At 31.6% G+C, this 20,147-nt stretch overlaps 2 protein-coding genes across 4 annotated transcripts in view; one reads left to right on the top strand and one right to left on the bottom strand.

The window, feature by feature from the left end:
• The window catches only part of LOC123011094 (growth arrest-specific protein 1-like), a 17,083-nt gene extending 4,484 nt beyond the window's left edge, over positions 1-12,599 (top strand). Inside the window, exons 1-3 of one of the 2 annotated variants that reach the window (XM_044408381.1) lie at positions 2,691-2,763; positions 2,816-3,051; positions 9,397-12,599. In XM_044408381.1, coding sequence (XP_044264316.1) covers positions 2,736-2,763; positions 2,816-3,051; positions 9,397-9,876 — 744 coding nt within the window. In that variant the 5' untranslated portion in view covers positions 2,691-2,735 and the 3' untranslated portion in view covers positions 9,877-12,599. Of the gene's footprint in view, positions 1-2,690; positions 2,764-2,815; positions 3,052-9,396 lie in introns of those variants that run through there. The other variant, XM_044408382.1, reaches the window with a different exon arrangement.
• LOC123011092 (protein arginine N-methyltransferase 6) overlaps positions 1-20,147 on the bottom strand; it is a 69,838-nt gene that overhangs the window by 18,564 nt on the left and 31,127 nt on the right. The window lies entirely within an intron of this gene.

Raw genomic sequence — 20,147 nt, 5'->3', positions numbered from 1 at the left:
AAAAATTATATACATAAAAAGTTTTTTCAATAAAAATTGCCTTGAAAAAAAAGGTTTTTATCAGCAAACGCCACAAAAGTGACCACTTTTATGTCTAATAAATGTTAGAAGTAAAAGTTTTATTTCTCAGCCATGGAGTAAAAATTCTATTTTTGGGCCTAAGCGTTTTAATTTTTACCATGACATTATTGACATTTACGTTGTTTCTTTCTTGTCTCTTTCACTGCTTCAGCAATTTCTGTACATTGTATATATCAGCATTCGACATCATGCACTAAGTAATTTTTGTAAACACTTTTTCGAAAATCTCAACACAAAATCTGATTCTGACGTGTGATGTTCGGCAAAATAAATAATTGTTCAGATTCGCCACATAAACTATCACTTTTACTCCCAATAACATGATATACAATTACAGTGGGTTCTCATTTAAAAACATTGAAAATTTTGCAGAATTCAATAACAAAAAAATTTCGAAAAACTGTATTATCAAAAAACGTCATATTTTTAAGTACCTTCTCATTCGTCAATTAGCTTTTCCAAAAAATGGATAGTTTAAGCAAAAAACGTTTAGTTCCATTCGGTTTGTTCGTCTGGTTAAAAGTTATTGCTAAATTTTGTAAAGATTGGAAATTCTTAATGGCCAAAAAAGAATAAAACACATAATCAAGCCTAGTTTGTAACACCGTAACCTTTTTCAGTGGAATTTAAACGACCAGTGATTTGCATAAAATTTGAAAATTACATAATATTGAAATCTCTAGAATAAATTTGTTAACTCTTATTTATTTTTATTACAAATATTTTAACCCTCTCCTCTCACAGAGGCAAATCAATTGAAGTATACAATTCGATGAAATGGATTTTGTTACAATAATACGTAATATTTACGTAATAAACGAGTGCTTAAAAACACACTGACGTTTACACGCATCAAAAATAAAAACATTTTTTATTACCGGCGTCCCCTCAGCAGCTCCTTGTGTTGGACACGCACTTTCCTAAGTAAAAAAATAAACAACCAAATAAAAACCCCAAATTGCCTAAGAGGGTCAGGTACTCCACTTTATTGGGGGGAAAACAGCAAGTGCTCTTACGCAACGTGAATTAGACAATATTCGGGCTTCTGTCTACCTGTCTTTCAATGAAAATAAATCTGGGATAAACGTGACAACCAAGACGGCAGATGGTTTAGGGACAAGGCCGAGCAGCTGGCGCGTTTTGAACCAAAAATCCACTTCCAAATTTCTTTATTTTGACAACGACGAAAATAATCAACAAGGAGATAAAGAATAAATCGAAGCAGGGCCGTAACCAGGATTTTATTTCGGGGGTATTTTGTGTTTTTATTTTAAATTGAAAAAGAGATCCTAATTAAACATAAAAAATACAAATTAACTCACAAAATTAACAAAAAATAAAATAAATTTTTAATACTTTTTATTGTTACAAATTTAAACAGGAGATAGAATATTCATTTCTAAAACAAAAATTTTCTATGAACATATATCGAAAAATGCCACGCAATTGGTGCGTCTTATAATAGTTTTTTTTTCAATATTTCCGAAATTATTTTAGAAAAAAATTCAAAATTTGGTACATATGATAACTTTTATACACCTAAACAAGTACAAAAATAAAATGTTGAAATTTTTAATTAGGGATTCCTAAACTAGATGGGATTAGGATAAAAATTTACTCAATTTTGCCTGTGGTTTCTTGCCACTTTGGGCAACAAAATTTCATAGTTTTTCATAAAAAAAGGTCTTTTGTGTTTTTCCGATACAATTTACGGATTTTTAGTAAAAATCGGTTTAAAAATTTATGTTACATACCATAAACAACATAAAAATTAAAAATTAAATTTGTTCCACCGTTTAGGACGCCCCTGATTAAAAATTTTGTTATTTGGCATTTGTTTAGGTGTACATATAAAGGTACCAAACTTTGTAATTTTATTTATTCTGAAATATTAGAAAAAACCCTTTAAAAAACGTACCTTCTTTAGGGGGTGTAGCTCCCTTTCATAGCATTTTTCGAAACACTTTTGTCTTGAAATTAAATATTCTATCAACTATTTAAATTTGTTCCTAACAATAAAAAATTAACACATGAAAAAATAATTCACAAAAATTTAAAATTAACTCACTAAAGTAACAAAAAAACTAAATTTTTAACACTTATAACACTATATAACAAAGTGCTCAGAATTTCGGGGAGGGGATGAACCCCCTAATCCCCCCCTTGGGTACGGCCCTGAATCAAAGCGATTAGGGGTGACGTCACATCATCCAGAAAAGGAGGCTCACAGCCTTGAATTTTGATCAGGAAAAATAGTTTTCATATTTGGAAAAAAACTGAAACATGACGATATCAGTGATAACCAAATGATGAATTTTAACCCAAGCAACGTCTAAATTGAGTCTCCCCGCCGGTTCAATAAACGCATAGTGAACCACATTTTTTTCTGTGAATAACACAGAGACAACAATAAATATCCTCCCAGCAAGTCACTCTTGGGTCATGGATCAAAGCAGAGTTTTGGCACTAAATCAAACTTGAAAAAATTCAGCTCGATTTGTGCATTTACTTGCACTTTCCGCGACATGTCCGCCGTCACGTATTCTTTGCACCAGCTTACGTTATTACATCTAATCACTAAATTCGCGTTTCTGATATAATTACCCACATAGCAATCGCGCTAGTGGCCGTGTTGTGAGTGCATTGAATCTGAGATGGGGGTCAAGTTGGCGACATTGACTTGTAAATAACAATAAGATGTAATCTGGAGTTTTGATAAGTTGCTTTTTTCCAGGCATGTGGTGGGTCATGGTATCAGTGGCGGCTATGATGGGTGTAGCGACGCCGCTGCCGTGCGAAGAGGCACGGATGAGGTGTGCCTATCGAGTGGGATGTGGAACGGCCCTCCAGCATTACGTTATGGGGTGTTCGGGGGTGCTGCAAGGGCCGCCGCCCTCGCATTGCCCGGAGATTTGCCACCATTCACTCATTGCCCTCACGTCCACCGAAGAGGGGAAGGATTTGATGAATGTGAGTTTTGGCTCTATTTCAACTTCCCTATTTATGGTTAGAAGGCATTTCTTGTTCCAAAACAGAATTTTTTTACAGATAAACGCTCATTATAAAGGTTCAAAGGTGTCGGTTTATTTTTATGTGTATTCATTTATTTGTTTCATTGAAGATAAATATAAAAAATGTAACACAATAATGGGCCTGTTTCGTTTTGAATGAACAATTCTTCAAATTATTCAATGCAGGAATGAATTTTAAAAAATATGTACAGGGTGCTGCATTTTGGATGTCCGAATAGGGAATCTCCGAAACTAAGAGGTTTAGCCAAAAACGAGTAATACATTTTTTGAGAAAATTATATTGGTTAAAACCGCATCCCGCTATCGTCTTTTGTTTTCGACTTATAGACAAAAATTGACATTTTAGCGAAATCTAAAAAAATTCATATCTTCGTTATTATAGAAGACACAGATTTGAAATAAAGACATTATACGGGCACTTTTTTACGAAGAATTTAATAATGTAGTTAACAATTTTTTTTTCAGTTGTTTGTTTAGCCGTAATAAAATAAACTCGCATTTTTTTAAATGGGAATCATAGATGGCTGTCATTTTTAAAAAGCTTGTTTTTTTCTTATCTAAAAAATATATATTTGTATCAAATTATTATAATACATTTTTAGCAAAAAATTATCTTTGATTTTTCTTCGCAGTTGGCCATGAAAAAATGTTGCATCTTCAACTAAAAGGATTTAAACTAAATTATATTCAACCAGTTCACTAATGAAAGAGTTTTCTAAGTACTAAGTGATGAAAAAGATGCAAAATAAATTGTAAATCAACTTATTGGCGACTAATAACATTTCTTTGTTTTTAAACAAGCTAACATTACCATTGCAACTTCTAGTGATACATAGAGTGTTGTAAAAAAAAGCCTCTTTAATTCTACAATAAAATATATTTTATATGACACAAATATGACGATATGGCTATTCAAATACCCAAATTCCGTATATGTGAAACGTTATCCTACCTTCATTAGATCATCAAAAAAATATTTTTTGTAATTTTGTTGACTGTTGACACATTTGTTTTTCCTATTTTTTGATTTTTTAAAAATATATAATAATTTTGTTCTGAGGCGCTCGGATATTTGTTCAATGCTTCTACCGTATCGTATTTTTTAAATCTTTATAATTTTATCTATTTTTTCATCTATTTTACAGTTCACAAAACTCATATTGATTATTATTTACACATTAGAGTGAAATAGTTTTTCCATGGCCAACTATTATCACACAAAATATGTATTTAACTTTTTAAGTATATTTATAAAAAAATATTTTGTTACAAATATATATTTTTTAGACCAGAAAAAAAAATAAGCTTTTCAAAATTGCCATAGCCGCCTATGATTTTCATCTAAAAAAATACAAGTTTATCTTATTACGGCTAAAATAATAACTGAAAAAAATTGTTAACTACATTATTAAATTCCTCGTAAAAAAGTGCCTGTATAATGTCTTTATTTCAAATCCGTATCTTCTATAATAACGAAGATACAATTTTTTTTAGATTTCGCCAAAATGTCAACTTTTGTCTATAAGTCGAAAACAAAAGACGATAGCGGGATGCGGTTTTAACCAATATTATTTTCTCAAAAAATGAGCCCCAGAATGTATTACTCGTTTTTGGCTAAACCTTTTAGTTTCGGAGATTCCCTATTCGGACATCCAAAATGCAGCACCCTGTACATTACCGGTGTTTAGAGAAAATTGTCTAATTCAAAAAAGGTCAGTAGTCTTTTCAAAAAGCTGAAAGAGAGACCAAAAAACAGTTCATAAATTCGAATATGCAAAAAAACTCTGAAATTACCAAAATATGGAAGCAACGAGACCTAAAATAAGTATACCTAAAGTATAGGCAGGTAATAAAGAAGAGTTTTTTGTGTAGTTATACTTCGTAAAATTTCAAAAAGTTTGAATTTCTTTCTTCGATGAAAAATAAATCATTCAAGAAGGTCCTCTAATACTGGATTATGTTTTTCTTACGTTTTAGAAATAATATTTAGGGTAGGTATGAGGCATGACTGGAATCGAGACTGAAATCCATTAAATTAAAGGTGAAGAAGAATAAAAAACATCTCTATATAAAATATCTCTTCAAGATTAAATTAGCTATAACTAAAATTTTGTTGTTAAAACTCTTGTTTTCACAAAATAATAAATAATAAAGTAATAAAAGAAACTGCCAAAGAATCAGTAGTCTTAAAAATGTCGAGATGCAAAAGACTAAAAACTATAGGTGTAGAAATATGCTTAAAAATAATAAATCACAAAATGAAACAATTTATTAATTACAGTGGAACTCCCATAAGTCGAACTTCCTAGTTGAATTTTTCCATAACTACACGTAGAATAAAAATGCGAGTTTTTTGACGGCAAATTATACATATTTTGAAGTCTGTAAGTCGAAGTTTCTATAACTCTTTGCGTCCCTGAGATTCGACTTATGGTAATTTGTTTTCTGCATTTTTTCTCTTTTCAATTGTATATTCATTAATTGTTTAACTAAAATTGAAGGGCATTTTTAAAACCATAATTTTATTTCTCGAATAATCGGTATTCGGTGACTATTTTTTGTTCATTTCATTAATAACACATAATTTCTTAATTCTGTCCAAATCTGATAAAAATTTTAGTTATATTAATTTGTTAATTATTGATTTAGTTCTATTAGCATTGCTTGAATTAATTTTATGAAAACAATGTTTCCACAGATCCTTTGTGTATTATTTAATAAAAATTTTAAATTTCAATTGAAGAAGCTTATTTTTTTAGAAAGGTATTAATAAAGTCATCATTCTTAAATCAATATTACTGTTATTGTGACATTGGTAAAGTAAATTTTGTTATCTCTTTGGTTTATTTTTTCACATTGGCTCGTCGTTTTAAACACAATCACATTTTTTATGTAAAATACAACAAATATTTACACTTATACAATTAAAAAAAATAGGCATTTATGAAAAAAATAATTCAGCAGGGGCTTTTAATTTTAGTTTCAAAAATACATTAGACAGGAAGAAGAAAAAATATTTGAAATAAAAAAGGGTAGTAATAAAGCGATCAGTAAATAATTCAATTTTGATCAGTATAAAATGATATATGATCAGTATTTAATTAATTTTTGGACAGTAAAAAATTAAAAATGATCAGTATAATATAATATTTTGCACAGTAAAAATAATAAATGCTAAGTAAAGCACGCGCAGTATTTTAATGTAATTTGTTCAGTAAAAAAATCCAATTTGCACAGTAAAAATAATAAACGCTCAGTAACTTTAATCAAAATAGTAAAATAACATAAAATTTAAGGAATTTTCAGTCTTGATTACATAACAATGAATGGCCCCTGCGCAAAAATGTTATTTATTATTATTGTAACAAGGGCCCCTGCCCAAGAACGATTTTAGCAAGGGCTGAAAACTGTGCACAAATGGTAATCAGTCTAATCAGCGTACAATTTTGTTTTTGAACGGTTTGCGACATTCCAGTTTTGCTCGGAAACATTTTGTTTGTAAATGTGTGAATATTAAATAAATTAGTTTTACTAGACATTCAGTCATTTCTTTTACTGTGCATTTATTATTTTTACTGATCAAAAATACTAGTCGTTTAAATAATATACTGTACATGTAATTTGTTCCTAATAAAAAATAAACCATTGACTTTATACTACAAAATAAATAGGTACCAAGTGACTGTAAATAATTGCGACAAAAAAATCTATTGGCAACACTGAATTATTGGTAATCTTTCTAGTCTATGATATCAGATTGTTTCAGGTGACGGCTATGCCAGCAGTCGTCCCTCAAAAACGAATGACATTTGACTATAAAATTCTGACATTTGAATTTGACAGTCAATGTTGCCAAATTAAGATTTCAAATGTGTCGCCAACGTGCTGACAAAAATCACAGTCATTGTCACTTACTCGGTACCTGACCAAGATTAGATTAGTTATTATCTCGATAAGCCCTTGTTTTCAGGAAATAAAGGAAATTTACTCACTTGAATTATTCTTCCTTGTTTTTGTCATCTGACAAGTTAAATGCCTAATTTTTCCCAAAAGAAATAAATCAGTTTTAGTGTCTTTCTAAAATCCCTTTTTATATCTATTCAGAATATTAAGCAACCAGTTCTTTGTCCTAAGCTATAAGATTAAAATGATAGATGGTGGAAACTGACTTAATTCAATTTAGTTAATCTCCGTAAAATGTGATGTAGAAAGTACCACGTATGAATAAATAATGTTGTATTTTTATTGTCCATTGTTTTTAATTCACAATCCAGGATGAACATTTTTAACCAATCAAATTACAGAATTTTTCAAATTGGGACTAATGAAATTAGTTTATAGTGAAAAACCACTAGTGTTTTTTCTCAGTGAAAAAATTTATGTCAAAATGAATGTCAAATTTTATTAATTTAATATTAACTACATACACAGTTACACACGTGTAACAAAAAAATAAAGTTTTTAAATATTTACATTAAACATTATTCTTTATTATAATAATTATTAAAAACACAATTATTATTATAACTAACATCGAGCAAATAAAATTTTGCGTGATGGATTGTCAAGCCGAATTCAACTCTTGATCTAATGTTTTCTTGCAAAATTTGTCATTTAAAAAATTCGTAGCGTTTCCTTTCGGTTTTCGTTGCTAAAGCTAGGTACAATGGCGAGCATAAAATTTGGGTAGGTAATGTCATTTTGAAACTTCATCTTTTTGTCAAAAAAAGTAGTTTGCCTGTGTAATTTTGACAAGAGGGTATATTAGGGAATGACATTGAGTACCAAAATTTGATGCTCGCCATTATACTCATTTCTGAAATGACAATTTTTGTCGGAAAAATTTTAAATTATATTAAAAAAAAAACTGTCTAATTGCACTGGACGTAAACTTTTTGTATGTACAGGGTTATTCATAAATATGAAGCAATATTTAAACCTCAAAAATGACCTATAAAATGATGTTAATTTAAATAATAACTCGTGTCCTATCTCTACTGATAAGAATTTTACAGCCCTCGGAATGTGGGTATGGAAATTTAATTTTTTCGTAATAACTTTGGAACTATTTGATCAAATATTATAAAATTTGAAACATTTCCATGTGACAACATACCCTTTAAACTGGTAATCACGAAAACCGGATACATCCACTCAATTTCCGGTTCCAGCAGTTGCAGGTCACATTTTCTGTGTTTTTCCATTTTTTTGCTCTCTTAACACCAATTTTTTATTGCCGAAATCGATAGAGTAATCAATTTCGATTAAAAAACGCATAACCTTTAATACCCCTAAAATGAACCGTTTCAAAGATATTTTAATTTAAACTGAGGACTGCACAAGGCTGAAATCAAAAAAATAGGGATTTTGAATAAATGGTATCCACGCCAACCAATGACCATGGTCACATAAATCCCTGCCAGGCATCTGTTAACTTTAACAATAAATTTTTGTGAATTTTTTATGAATTAAATGCTACGAGATCCATTTGGATTTATTCTAAGTTATGTTTGCAATCTGAGGTAAACTCTTTTATTAAATATTTTCGATTAATTGTCTAATAATCGTCCAATGTCAAAGTTGACAGATGCCTGACAGCGATTAGTGAGACCATGGTCATTTGTTACCGTGGATATCATCCATTCAAAATCCCTACTTTTTGGTTTCAGCGTTGTGCAGTCTTCAGTTTAAATTAAAATATCTTTGAAACGGTCCATTTTAGGGGTATTAAAGTATGCGTTTTTTAATCGAAATTGATTACTCTATCGATTTGGGCAATAAAAAATTGGTGTTAAGAGTGCAAAAAAATGGAAAAACACAGAAAATGTGACCTGCAACTGCTGGAACCGGAAATTGAGTGGATGTATCCGGTTTTCGTGATTACCAGTTTAAAGGGTATGTTGTCACAAGGAAATGTTCCAAATTTTATAATATTTGGTCAAATAGYTCCAAAGTTATTACAAAAAAATCAAATTTCCATACCCACATTCCGAGGGCTGTCATATTCTTATCAGTAGAGATAGGACACGAGTTATTATTTAAATTAACATCATTTTATAGGTTATTTTTGAGGTTCAAATATTGCTTCGTATTTATGAATAACCCTGTATACATATTTGTTTGTACTTTTGCAACCAAAAACTTATTAAACTAAGTCTTTAGGGTATTTTGGAACACAAAAATTGGTCTTTGTTGTAAACTTTTCATTAGTTTTCTTTTTATTAAATTATGTGACATTATTTTATTTTCTTCGGGTATATTGATGATGAGTTTTCTCCCCCAGTGCGAATGCAGCGACGAATACTGCGAAGACCAGAAACGCCGCACAGAAATCTGCCGCCCCCAGGTGATGAAGTCCATCAGCGAGCCCGTAGTCTCCTGCCGCATGGCCCAATGGATCTGCGCCGCGGACGCCCTCTGCTCCACGGCCTTGGAGTACTACAACCACTACTGCCGGGCGATGTTCCATGGCAAAAAGTGCACTCCCCGTTGCAACAACTCGATTTCAATCCTGCGACGGCAGGAGAAAGCCGCCAAATTGACAATGTGCAAGTGCGACGGCCTCGAGGACTACGACTGTCCCGCCATCCAGAGGAACATGGAGAAGTTGTGCTTCCACAAACGCGTCCACCACCACCAGAACGCCACCAAGCGGCCCACGGACCCGCCGCCCGTGCACCCCAACGACGTCATGGGGGCGGCGCCGGCCCCCAGCCTCGCCCTCGCCGCCCTCCTGTGCGCGGCCGCGGCGCTCGTCACGTGATACCCTCGGGCTTCCCCAACTCCGAATCTACCTCGATTTAACAGTATTTATTTATTTTCGTATTTATGGAGCGGTGGTCGCTAACCAAAGTTTAGACGGTTAACTATGTCACGTTATAGTTCCTAAATCTACAAGACATGCCAGAAATGAGAGAGAAATAGTTGCAACGCACACTTTGTAAATTGTACATAGATGGGAGGTTTTGTATCATAGTGTCTCAAGACTACACTTCCAGTGAATTGTAAAGGTTATTGTTAAGCTTTAAATTAAGGTTACTCATTCCCTATCACTTCAGGGAACAATCCTACTGATTGACGCAACCAAAGAAGGCGCTTGATGCTGTATATTGCTTTAAGTTATTTGAGAGTCGCTCTATACACACTAGCACTTCTTGTTGGACGATAACCGTGGGTTTTACTCCGTTCCAGGGCACCACCTCTGCAAAATCTCACTTTTTTGCCCTCAAATCTGGACAAATCTTTATTTTAAACACAGAAATTGGACCACTTGAACTTACAGTAGAACCTCTATAACCCGAACTAATTTTTATATTTATCCGGATTAGAGATTTTTCGGAGGATTCACACGAATAAAATGTCACTTTTTGTCTTAAAACATGAACAAATCTTCATTTAAATACATAAATTGGCCCAGGTTTCATAAATGAACTTCCAATAGAACCTCGAAATCCGAACTAATTTTTGGAGTTCTCCAGATTAGAGATTATTAACAAGAATAAACCTCTGCAAAATCTCGCTTTTTTGTCTTAAAATACAAATCTTCATTTCAAATGCATAAACTGGACCAGGTTTCAACAATAGAACCTCTATAACCCAAACTAATTTTTGGAATACTTCAGATTGGAGATTTTTCGGAGTATTGACACGAATAAACCTCTGCAAAATCTGTCTTTTTGTCTTAAAATCTGAACAAATTTTTATTTAAAATCTAGAAATTGGGCCAAATTTGCTAAATAAACTAACAATAGAACTTCTGTAACCCGAGCTCATTTTTGGAGTTCACCAAATTAGAGATTTTTAGTATGATTAATTTCACTTCTTTGTCTTAAAACCTGAATAAATCTTTATTTTAAATGCAAAAATCGCACCAAGTTTGCTGAATCAACTTACAATAGAACCTGTATATGCCTATCTAATTTCGGGAGTTCTGCAGATTACAGATTTTTCGGAGTAATAAAACGAATAAACCTGTGCAAAATCTAACTTTTTGTCTTAAAAGCTGAAAAAAATTTCATTTCAATTGCAGAAATTGAACCAGATTTCCTAAATCGACTTACAATAGAACCTCTATAACACGAGCTCATTTTTGGATTTCACCAAATTAGAGATTTTTCGTAGTATTAAAAAGACTAAAACTCTGCAATCTCACTTTTTTGTCTTAAAACCCGAACAAATCTTTATTTTAAATGCAAAAATCGCACCAAATTTGCTAAATAAGCTTACAATAGAACCTCTATAACATAAGATCATTTTTGGAGTTCACCAAATTAGAGATTTTTCGGGTATCAAAACGAATAAAGCTCTGCAAAATCTCTCTTTTTGTCTTAAAATCTGAACAAATTTTTATTTAAAATCTAGAAATTGGGCTAAATCAATTTACAATAGAACCTCTGTAACCCGAGCTCATTTTTGAAGTTCACACCAAATTAGAGATTTTTCGGAGTATCAAAATGAATAAACCTCCGCCAAATCTCATTTTTTGTCTTAAAACTGAAAAAAAAATCATTTCATAAGCAGAAATCGGACCAGGTCTGCTAAATCTACGTACAATAGAATCAGTATAACCCGATCTAACTTTTAGAGTTTTCCAGATTAGACATTTTTCGAAGAATTAAGACAATTGAAACTGCAAAATCTCACTTTTTTGGCTTAGAACATTAATCTTCATTTTAAATACAGAAATTGGGCCAAATTTGCTAAATCACCGTAAAATAACTCTATAACTCGAAGTAATTTTTGGATTTATCGAAATTAGAGACTTTTCAGAGTATTAAAACGAATAAACGACTGCAATATGTATTTATGCACAAAAAAATGTATAAAAATACACAAGGTGAATTTGTTAAAAGGATATTCCAATATTATATTAAAAACTAATAATTTTTTTCTTTGCTGAAATAGAATATGTTTTTTTGATGTATTTTTAAAAATAATTTATTGATTTCGTGTGACGGATTAAAGAGGTTGTTCTGTATTAGTAAAATAAAATCCAAAAGCGCGGGAAATAGAAAAGTGAGGTTATAAATTTTGCCAAAGACGTTAAAATGAAAGCGATTTCGTGTTCACAGCAGCTGCCATCTTGGCCAAAAAAGTGTAAATCGATCACATGACTGATCGCGTCCGGTCGTTACCATTAATTTTCATAATACCCGTTATTTTATCTAAATAATTAGCATCACGCTATGCGAAACTCGTAATTAATTAGTTTTGAGTCACGTGATCAGATATTAGTTCCGTGTGCGTAATGAAGATGTCGCTTTTAGTTTAACGTCCCTGTTAATTAGCGCCATTAAGCCAACAAAGGACTATAGTGTCGTGCTCAGACCCGTTCGGTATTGAATTATTAATTTATAAAATTTTGTATAAATTGTTAAGAGATTAATTATTGTATAGAATTTTATTTATGCGTGTTGGTCCGGGGTCGCATCGGCCCCCGCATATGTGTACAAAAATGAAAATAAACGTATTGTTTGTTATCCAGAAGGCAGTTGTTGGTTTTTTTACCATAATTGATTTATCTATTATGTATTTTAATCTCCGTCGGGCCGTGTAAGAAGCCTCCACGGTGGTCCGCGGCTAATTAAGGTGGCCATTATGCACGGAAAATATAGGCTGAGAGGACGATCAACTCGGGGAGGATTCATAACAGGAAATCGGCCGGCGCGTAATCCGGAGGTAATCGCTACGGCTTTTTTGCACGCGGGAGGTAAGTTGCACTTACCAAACAAGCTTTCTATTGCCACTCCATCCACAAGGCAATCAATATTAATTATTGCAAAAATACACATCATTTGAAGCAAAAATTATGTGGGTTTTAACAAAACTGAAATATTGCTTGTTAATTTTTGAATAAGAACTTAAATTTTCCTTTTGAAAAGAAATTTTTACAAGTTCTTGGTTTCTTTAATTTCAAATTGATCAAAAATTTTGCTGTAGGTTCTCTATCAGACGCCTTTATTTAATTTTTAAAACAAACATTTTAATTGTACTAACAAAATATAAATAGTATATTACATACCGAGAGGGTCTGTCTGTTAACGAGATTAGTACTGGTAATAGAGGCAGGTAATAGAAGGAATTGAGATAAGTTATTCTATGTTGGTCCATATCTACTATTACCTCCTTAAATATTTTACACTCTTTTTTTAACACCCTGTAGAATTTTCTTGTCTAGATGAAAACAGAAATATTTTTTATTGAATGAGGAGCTGTTTTTTTTATTGTGGATGACTTTTGTCTTCAATTTTAAATTCCGCAGTTTTCCAAAATTACAAAATATTATTACTTTTGATTTGTTAATAAAATAGGCACTAATGAAAAATTCGATAAAAAGTAAACTAAAAAACTGAAAATGTATTTAAAAAGTATAAGTCCCTTTCTAATGTTAGCCTCGTTATTTGTGATAAAAAAGAGTAAGTATTCTTTTTTTTTTCCTTTTTAGAAGTACCTATTTGAAAAATTGATTAAAAGTTTTGAATTTGCTCAGATTAGGCGTTCAGAAAGTTAAATCATTTTTCTAGCGAGAGATTTTATAAGTGTGAATGTTTTTATTTTTTTTCTTGAGATACTTTTTTGCTATTAGTTACATTTTTGACATTTACAATCTTTTTTTAACACCCTGTATAAATAGTATATTACGTAACGAGGGAAAAAGTGTTTTATTTCTGTCTGTTAAGGAGGGTAGTAATAGAGGTAGGCAATAGAAAGTCGGTCAAAAAACTGAAAATTGTTTATTTATTTTCTAATTTTAGCCTCGTTATTTGTTATAAAAAAAGTAAGTATTCTTTTTTTTTCTTTTTGGAAGTAGTTTATAGATGCTACCTATTGGAAAAATTGATTCAAAGTTGTGAATTTGCTCAAATTAGGCGTTCAGAAAGTTAAATAGTTTTTTTAGTGAGGCATTTGATAAAAAATGTAAAGGTTTTTGTTTCTTTTTTTCTTTTTCTTGATGCTATTATTTACATTTTTTAACATTTACAATCTTTTTTTAACTCTCTGTATAAAAAGTATATTACATACCGAGGGGGAAAGAGTTTAATTTCTGTCTGTTAACGAGATTACTACTCGTAATAGAGGTAGGTAATAGAAGGTATTGAGATAAATACTAAGAGTCTTTAACTTTAAATTGATCAAAAATTTTGTTTTAGGTCCTCAATCAGTCGCCTTTATCTATTTTTTTTTTCTAAACAAAACATTTTAATGTACAAAAAAATATGCAGTGAGTTAAAAAAAGATTGTAAATTTTTTTTAGGAGATAGATGTATGGACGAACTTGTCTGTTTATTTTGGTCCATACTATTACCTCCTTAAGTTTTTTATAATCTTTTTTGAACACCCTGTAAAATTTTCTTCGGTTGTCTAGAAGAAAAGGAAAAATATTTTTTATTGAGTCAGGAACTGTTTTTTTTATTGTAGATGACTTTTCTCATCATTTTTAAATTCTGCAGTTTTCCAAAATTACAAAATATTATTATTTTTGATTTGTTAATAAAAGAGGCAGTAATGAAGAATTCGGTAAAAAGTAGGTACACTAAAAAACTGAAAATATATTAAAAAGTAAAAGTCCATTTCTAAGTTTATTAGCCTCGTTATCTATGATAAAAAGGGTAAGTATTCTTTTTTTTCAGAAGTAGTTTATAATTGCTACCTATTTGAAAAATTGATTAAAAGTTCTGAATTTGCTCAGATTAGGCGTTCAGAAAGTGAAATCATTTTTTAGGCATTTTATAAATGTGAAGGTTTTATTTCTTCTTCTTGATGCTTTTTTGCTATCATTTACATTTTTTAACATTTACAATTTTTTTAACACCTTGTATAAATAGTATATTACATATCGAGGGGAAAAGTGTTTTATTTCTGTCTGTTAACGAGGGTAGTAATACAGGTAGGCAATAGAAAGTCAGTAATGCTAATGAGACACTCACTTTCGAGGTTAGAAATGTCAACATTACATATAGGGTTGCGAATAAACAAACTTTTTGTGCCTTTTCCAGTATCCAGCATTGAAATCATTGAAAATAAATAGGATTTTTCTCGTGCGCTGCGAATTGGTAAGCAGTGGCTTGGTGCCCTCGTGCGGTAAGTGTGTTTTTGTGCGTTGTTGTTGTCGTCGCGCGTCCTCAATCGCATTGTTTACTACGTCGGTCGGCCGAGTCATCGCACTTCCGAGAGGGCCGTCGTGCTCTTGTTTCCTCTGCGATGAGTTCTTCGTCTGGAAGCAGCAGCAGCAGCAGCAGCAGCGAGGAGAGCACATGGTGAGCTGCGAGGCCGGCGATAAAAAGCCCAGGGTAGGAGTATCCTGGGTGAGGCGGGATGGAGGGAGCGAGCGCCACACACGACGCCGGCCACACCGAGGACCACCCAGATAGGAGCCCGGGGCCGCGGGGCGCCCCTCGACCCCCCCGTCTAGGCCCTCCGATCGCGAATATTGTAATCAGTGCCTGAATGGGCCACGATCAGCTGGTGGAAGCGAACCTTTGAAGGAATGTGCGTAAAACTAGTAAGAGGAGAGCGCATGCTCGCTCACGGTGATGACCTCCACGGACTTTCACTGCTTTTTCCGGGGTCGGAGCCAAGGACGGAGGACACGCCCGGAAAAGGGCTCAAGTTTGAAGGAAAATACATGAAAAATGAGCCTTGATTAACTATTTAAATAAAAAATTAGGAGAAGTAAAAAAGTAAATAATCTTAATAAAAATACCACGGAAAAAATGATTATGATTAATGTCGTTATAAGAAGTAATTTTCCTAATTTTGACACTTACCAAGTTCATCAAATGCAATTAATAAAAATAGTTATAATTTTTAACATCCAGTACAAAATAAATTGATTTATTTATGAGCTGAAAATTATTTAGTTATATGCAAAATTGAGTCTAGGATTTTAAGAAAGAGGTAAATCTGTTCGATTATTGCTCCATTATGCACTTGACTACTGCGGGAAAAATATATATAAAAAATAAGCTCGTGAATTTGTGAGTGCTTCAAAAACAATTAAGGGGATTCTTCCACACGACGAACTGACCACAATTTGCGGGTTTTTCGTCGGAAAACTGAGGCTTACCCATTCGAAATATTTTTACGAAAAAAATATATATGATACAATTCATTACGATCAAAACCCCTTGAACAAAAAGAGCTTTGAAATTTTTTTAAATTTCGCAAAAAAAAAWWTTGAAATACAGGAAAAAATTGCTCATCTTTGTAATGACATTTTACCTTCGAAGTTATTTATTTTTACAAAGAAAATATTCAAGCGAATTAATTTAAGGTGTTGTGAATATGATATTAAAATTTGAAATTTGTTAGTTAATTACAGGTTAATTACTTTTCTGAGAAAATTTTACTGTAAAGATGATGAGAGTTAAATTCATCGTATCTTTATCCTTCAGTAGTTGTCACACTCACACGTGTCCCGTCCCGTTCCCATGAGTGAATTGATTCCGAGAAATGCCCAATATTGGAAACATTGTCTCTGAGCCTATTCGTCTTTGAAAGCCGTCTTCAGTTGTGTTTTGTACTTTGTAAAATACAAAGCAAAATGGGTAATAAAAAACCATTGCGACTGTCTGATAGTCGTAAAAGCAAAAGATTATTAACTAAGAGAAGGTAATAACCACAATTTTTTAAGTACCTAGTATGTATGCAGATTAGGTAAATCAAAAGAAATGCACAAAATTCGTATTTTCGTCATGTCAAAATAAATAATAACAAACATCAAATGGTAGCATATTTAAAAGACTGGGACCCCATTATAGTCTTTTATCCAATGTCTGGGTACAGTACAACTTTTTAATTAGATCCACAAACATATTATCTAAAGTAGGTAGATATAATGAGTGATGATAAAACTAACAAAATATTTTGCATAAAATTGTTAGTTAATTAGATAAATCAATTTTGTAATAGTTTTCGACGAGTCTCAATGGTATGATTAATTAACGATAAATCCAATCTTTTTGAAACATCTTGTTTCAATACCTGATGCCTGTATACTGCAATCACTAACATCCATACGCGATCTTCATTTAGCAAATGACTTCTTGTTGAAAATATTTTTTTGTTCTTTCGCTTTGTTTAGAAGCGAAAAAATTTTGAAATATACTCTACCAGGGGTCCTAGAAGTTGTTCCGTAAACACCCACAATTATATCTGGGTTTATACAACTGATAAAATTACAGATGGGCAAAGCAAAAAGCAATGCAAAATACTTCTTCAGATAASAGSGTTTTCGACGAGGAAAGGGGTCAGAACACACCAATAMCTGAAGAGTCTGATCATCCTTTAAATACTGGAAGTCATGATTCAAAGTACCTAATTACCCAAATGTTTAAAAAATAATAATAAAATGAGCATTTTTCAGGAACAAGGAATCTTTTGAAGGAAATCGAATAGTAAACATAAAATATTTTTTGACACAAATTTTGTCTTTTAAACATTGTGAACTGTTTTCGTGTTCAAACGACGCACTTGAAATTATAAAAGAAAAAAGAAAAGGGTTCATTTCAGAGTTTGTCCTTCATTGTAGAATGTGCAAAGAAATGAAATGAGAAGAAATAAAACAAATAATTATGCATAATTAAACTGGAGAACCCTAAATTTTTAATAAAAAATCTTGTTTTCTTAGCACGTTAATTTTTTTTAAATCCAGGAAATTGAGTCGTTATACGAAACAGTAATTTTCTTCTCAGATATACCAATTGAGATTTCATTGGTTAATATTTCTGTAATTAATAAAGAAGGATCTTTTTTCTCTACGCAGAAAACACAAGAATTGGGCACTCACTACTTACGAAATTGGAAAATATTTGATATAAAATACTTTTTTTCTAAAACTCTAAATTTTCGAATCTGTCTTTTTTTTCAATTGAAATAGTGCGTTGGTTTATTTTTAACACATTTTCGTGTGAGTCATTAAAAGTCCTTTTCATATTTACTTGCAGTGACTTTATTATGAAAGACTAGGTACTCTATATTTTTTGTAATTGTTTGCTTTGTTGATAAGAAAAATGTTAAAATCTTTATTTCGAACACGAAAGAAGCAGTAATTTTCATAATTTTGACACTTACCAAATTCACCAACTAGGACTTCCTTGATTTTTGTTATTAATAAAACAATTTTTTCTTTTTTTATACAGAAAAGTCAGAAGTTGGACACCTACTGCTTACGAAATTGGATAATACTTGATCTGAATCAAAATCCGTTCTTTCCCAAAAATTTTAAATCAAAACAATAATCCTTGTTTTATTCTCAATTTATTAAAATAAAATTTTGATTTATTTTTTATTACATTTTAGAATGAAGTTTAAAAAAATGTCAATAGTTTGCTCTATTTCACATGTCTTTATTTCGTGCTTGAGCAGAAAGCCAATTATGTACATTTTTCTTTAAAGTTTTTCTTGAAATTTGTGACAATAATTCCATTTTTCAGTTGAAAATTACTTAGTTTATGAAAATTGGATTAGATTTTAAGGAAGTGTTAACCTGTTTGTCCCATTAGGACCCACTATGCTCTTGACTACTGCGGAAAAAGTGTAGATAACAAATAAGTTCGCAAATTAGAAGAAGAAACCAGTTTTGGAACAAAAAATACGAGATGAAACGTTCTTGGATCGAGTTTCAAAAATAATATTTTTCTACAGTCATGAAAAAACTTGAACCTTTCACATTAAAATTAATACGTGAAACTGCACAGGACAATATTTCTTTTAAGATAGAAAATTAAAAGTGCCGAAAATCGAATCCGCCTTTTGTCGTTTTCTACTTTTAATGCTTCCAAATTTCTCAACAATTCCCAGGAAAAAACAATTGCTATTGCGCGACAAAGATGGTTAAATTAACGTAAATGATTTAAACTAACTTGATAATTTACCGGTTATTCTAAATTTTTATTTATAAAAATGTTCAACAATTTTCGACTACTCGTTGTATTATAAGTGATTATTTAAACTGGAAAGAGCATAGCTTCTTTCCTTTTTAATAACAACATTCTTGTTTTCGTAGCACGTTCAAATTTTTGTTTAAAACACAAAACTGAGTTGTGATAAAAAACAGTAATATTCCTGATATCTTTTTTTAGAAAAAACACAATAGTTGGGCACTCACTAAATACCTACTTACGATATTGGAAAATATTTGAAGCAAAATTAATTTTTTGCTGAAATTCTAAATTTTCGAATCTGCCTGTTTTATTTTCAAATGAAATAGTGCATTGGTCTATTTTTTCACGTTTACTTCCAGTGACTTTATTTTCTACTCGAAAACAAAATCGTGTGATAAATTTTTCGTAGTTTTTCCATTTTTCTTTAAAATTCTTATAGGAAATTAATTAAACTAGACTACCGATATTTTTTGCAATTTTTTGCTTTGTAAGAAAAATTCTTGTTGAAATGTTGAAACACAAAAATTATGGGGATACTGTTTTTCTTTTCGTTCTTGCATCACATTACTGGAAACGCCGACTTTAATCTTGTGACGGTGCTTGAGGAAAATGCTACCGCTTTTTGTTGGGTTATTATGGATTTTGTGTGGCCGATGCTATGGGAACGAATTTAGTGAACGGAGATTTTTTCCGCAAGCACGACTTTGTTGAGAATTAAGAGAGCTAGTGAGTTTTTTTTACCGGAAATAATAACAACTCGTTATCCGAGACGATATATTTAATACAAACAATGGTCGTGACGATGATTGTGTGGGATACACTTGTATTGTAATCCGATATATGTGTGTGTTATTTTACTTTACTCGTACTTATATTCATATATCATGCCAGATTTAAAAAATGCTGTCACTTCCAACAATCACATCCAATGAATAAATAATGCTGAAAAGGGTATTAATAAAAATAAATAACGAAACGTTATGGATTGTCATGGTAATTTTCATTTGTACTTCAATATGAAAAAAATAATTTCATGCAAAACAAATAACCAATCCTTGGAGAAATCAGATCAAAAAATTGATATAATAAAAAATGAGCTATCAACACTTAATAGAGCAAGGGCGGATCCAGGAAAGGGGCCCTGGGGGCC

This window comes from Tribolium madens, unplaced genomic scaffold (assembly GCF_015345945.1).
Source record: "Tribolium madens isolate multiple individuals breed KSU strain unplaced genomic scaffold, Tmad_KSU_1.1 Scaffold_91;HRSCAF=231;Tcas5.2_LG7, whole genome shotgun sequence".
Taxonomy (NCBI): Eukaryota; Metazoa; Arthropoda; class Insecta; order Coleoptera; family Tenebrionidae; genus Tribolium; species Tribolium madens.
This window is presented reverse-complemented; position numbering and strand designations above follow the sequence as displayed.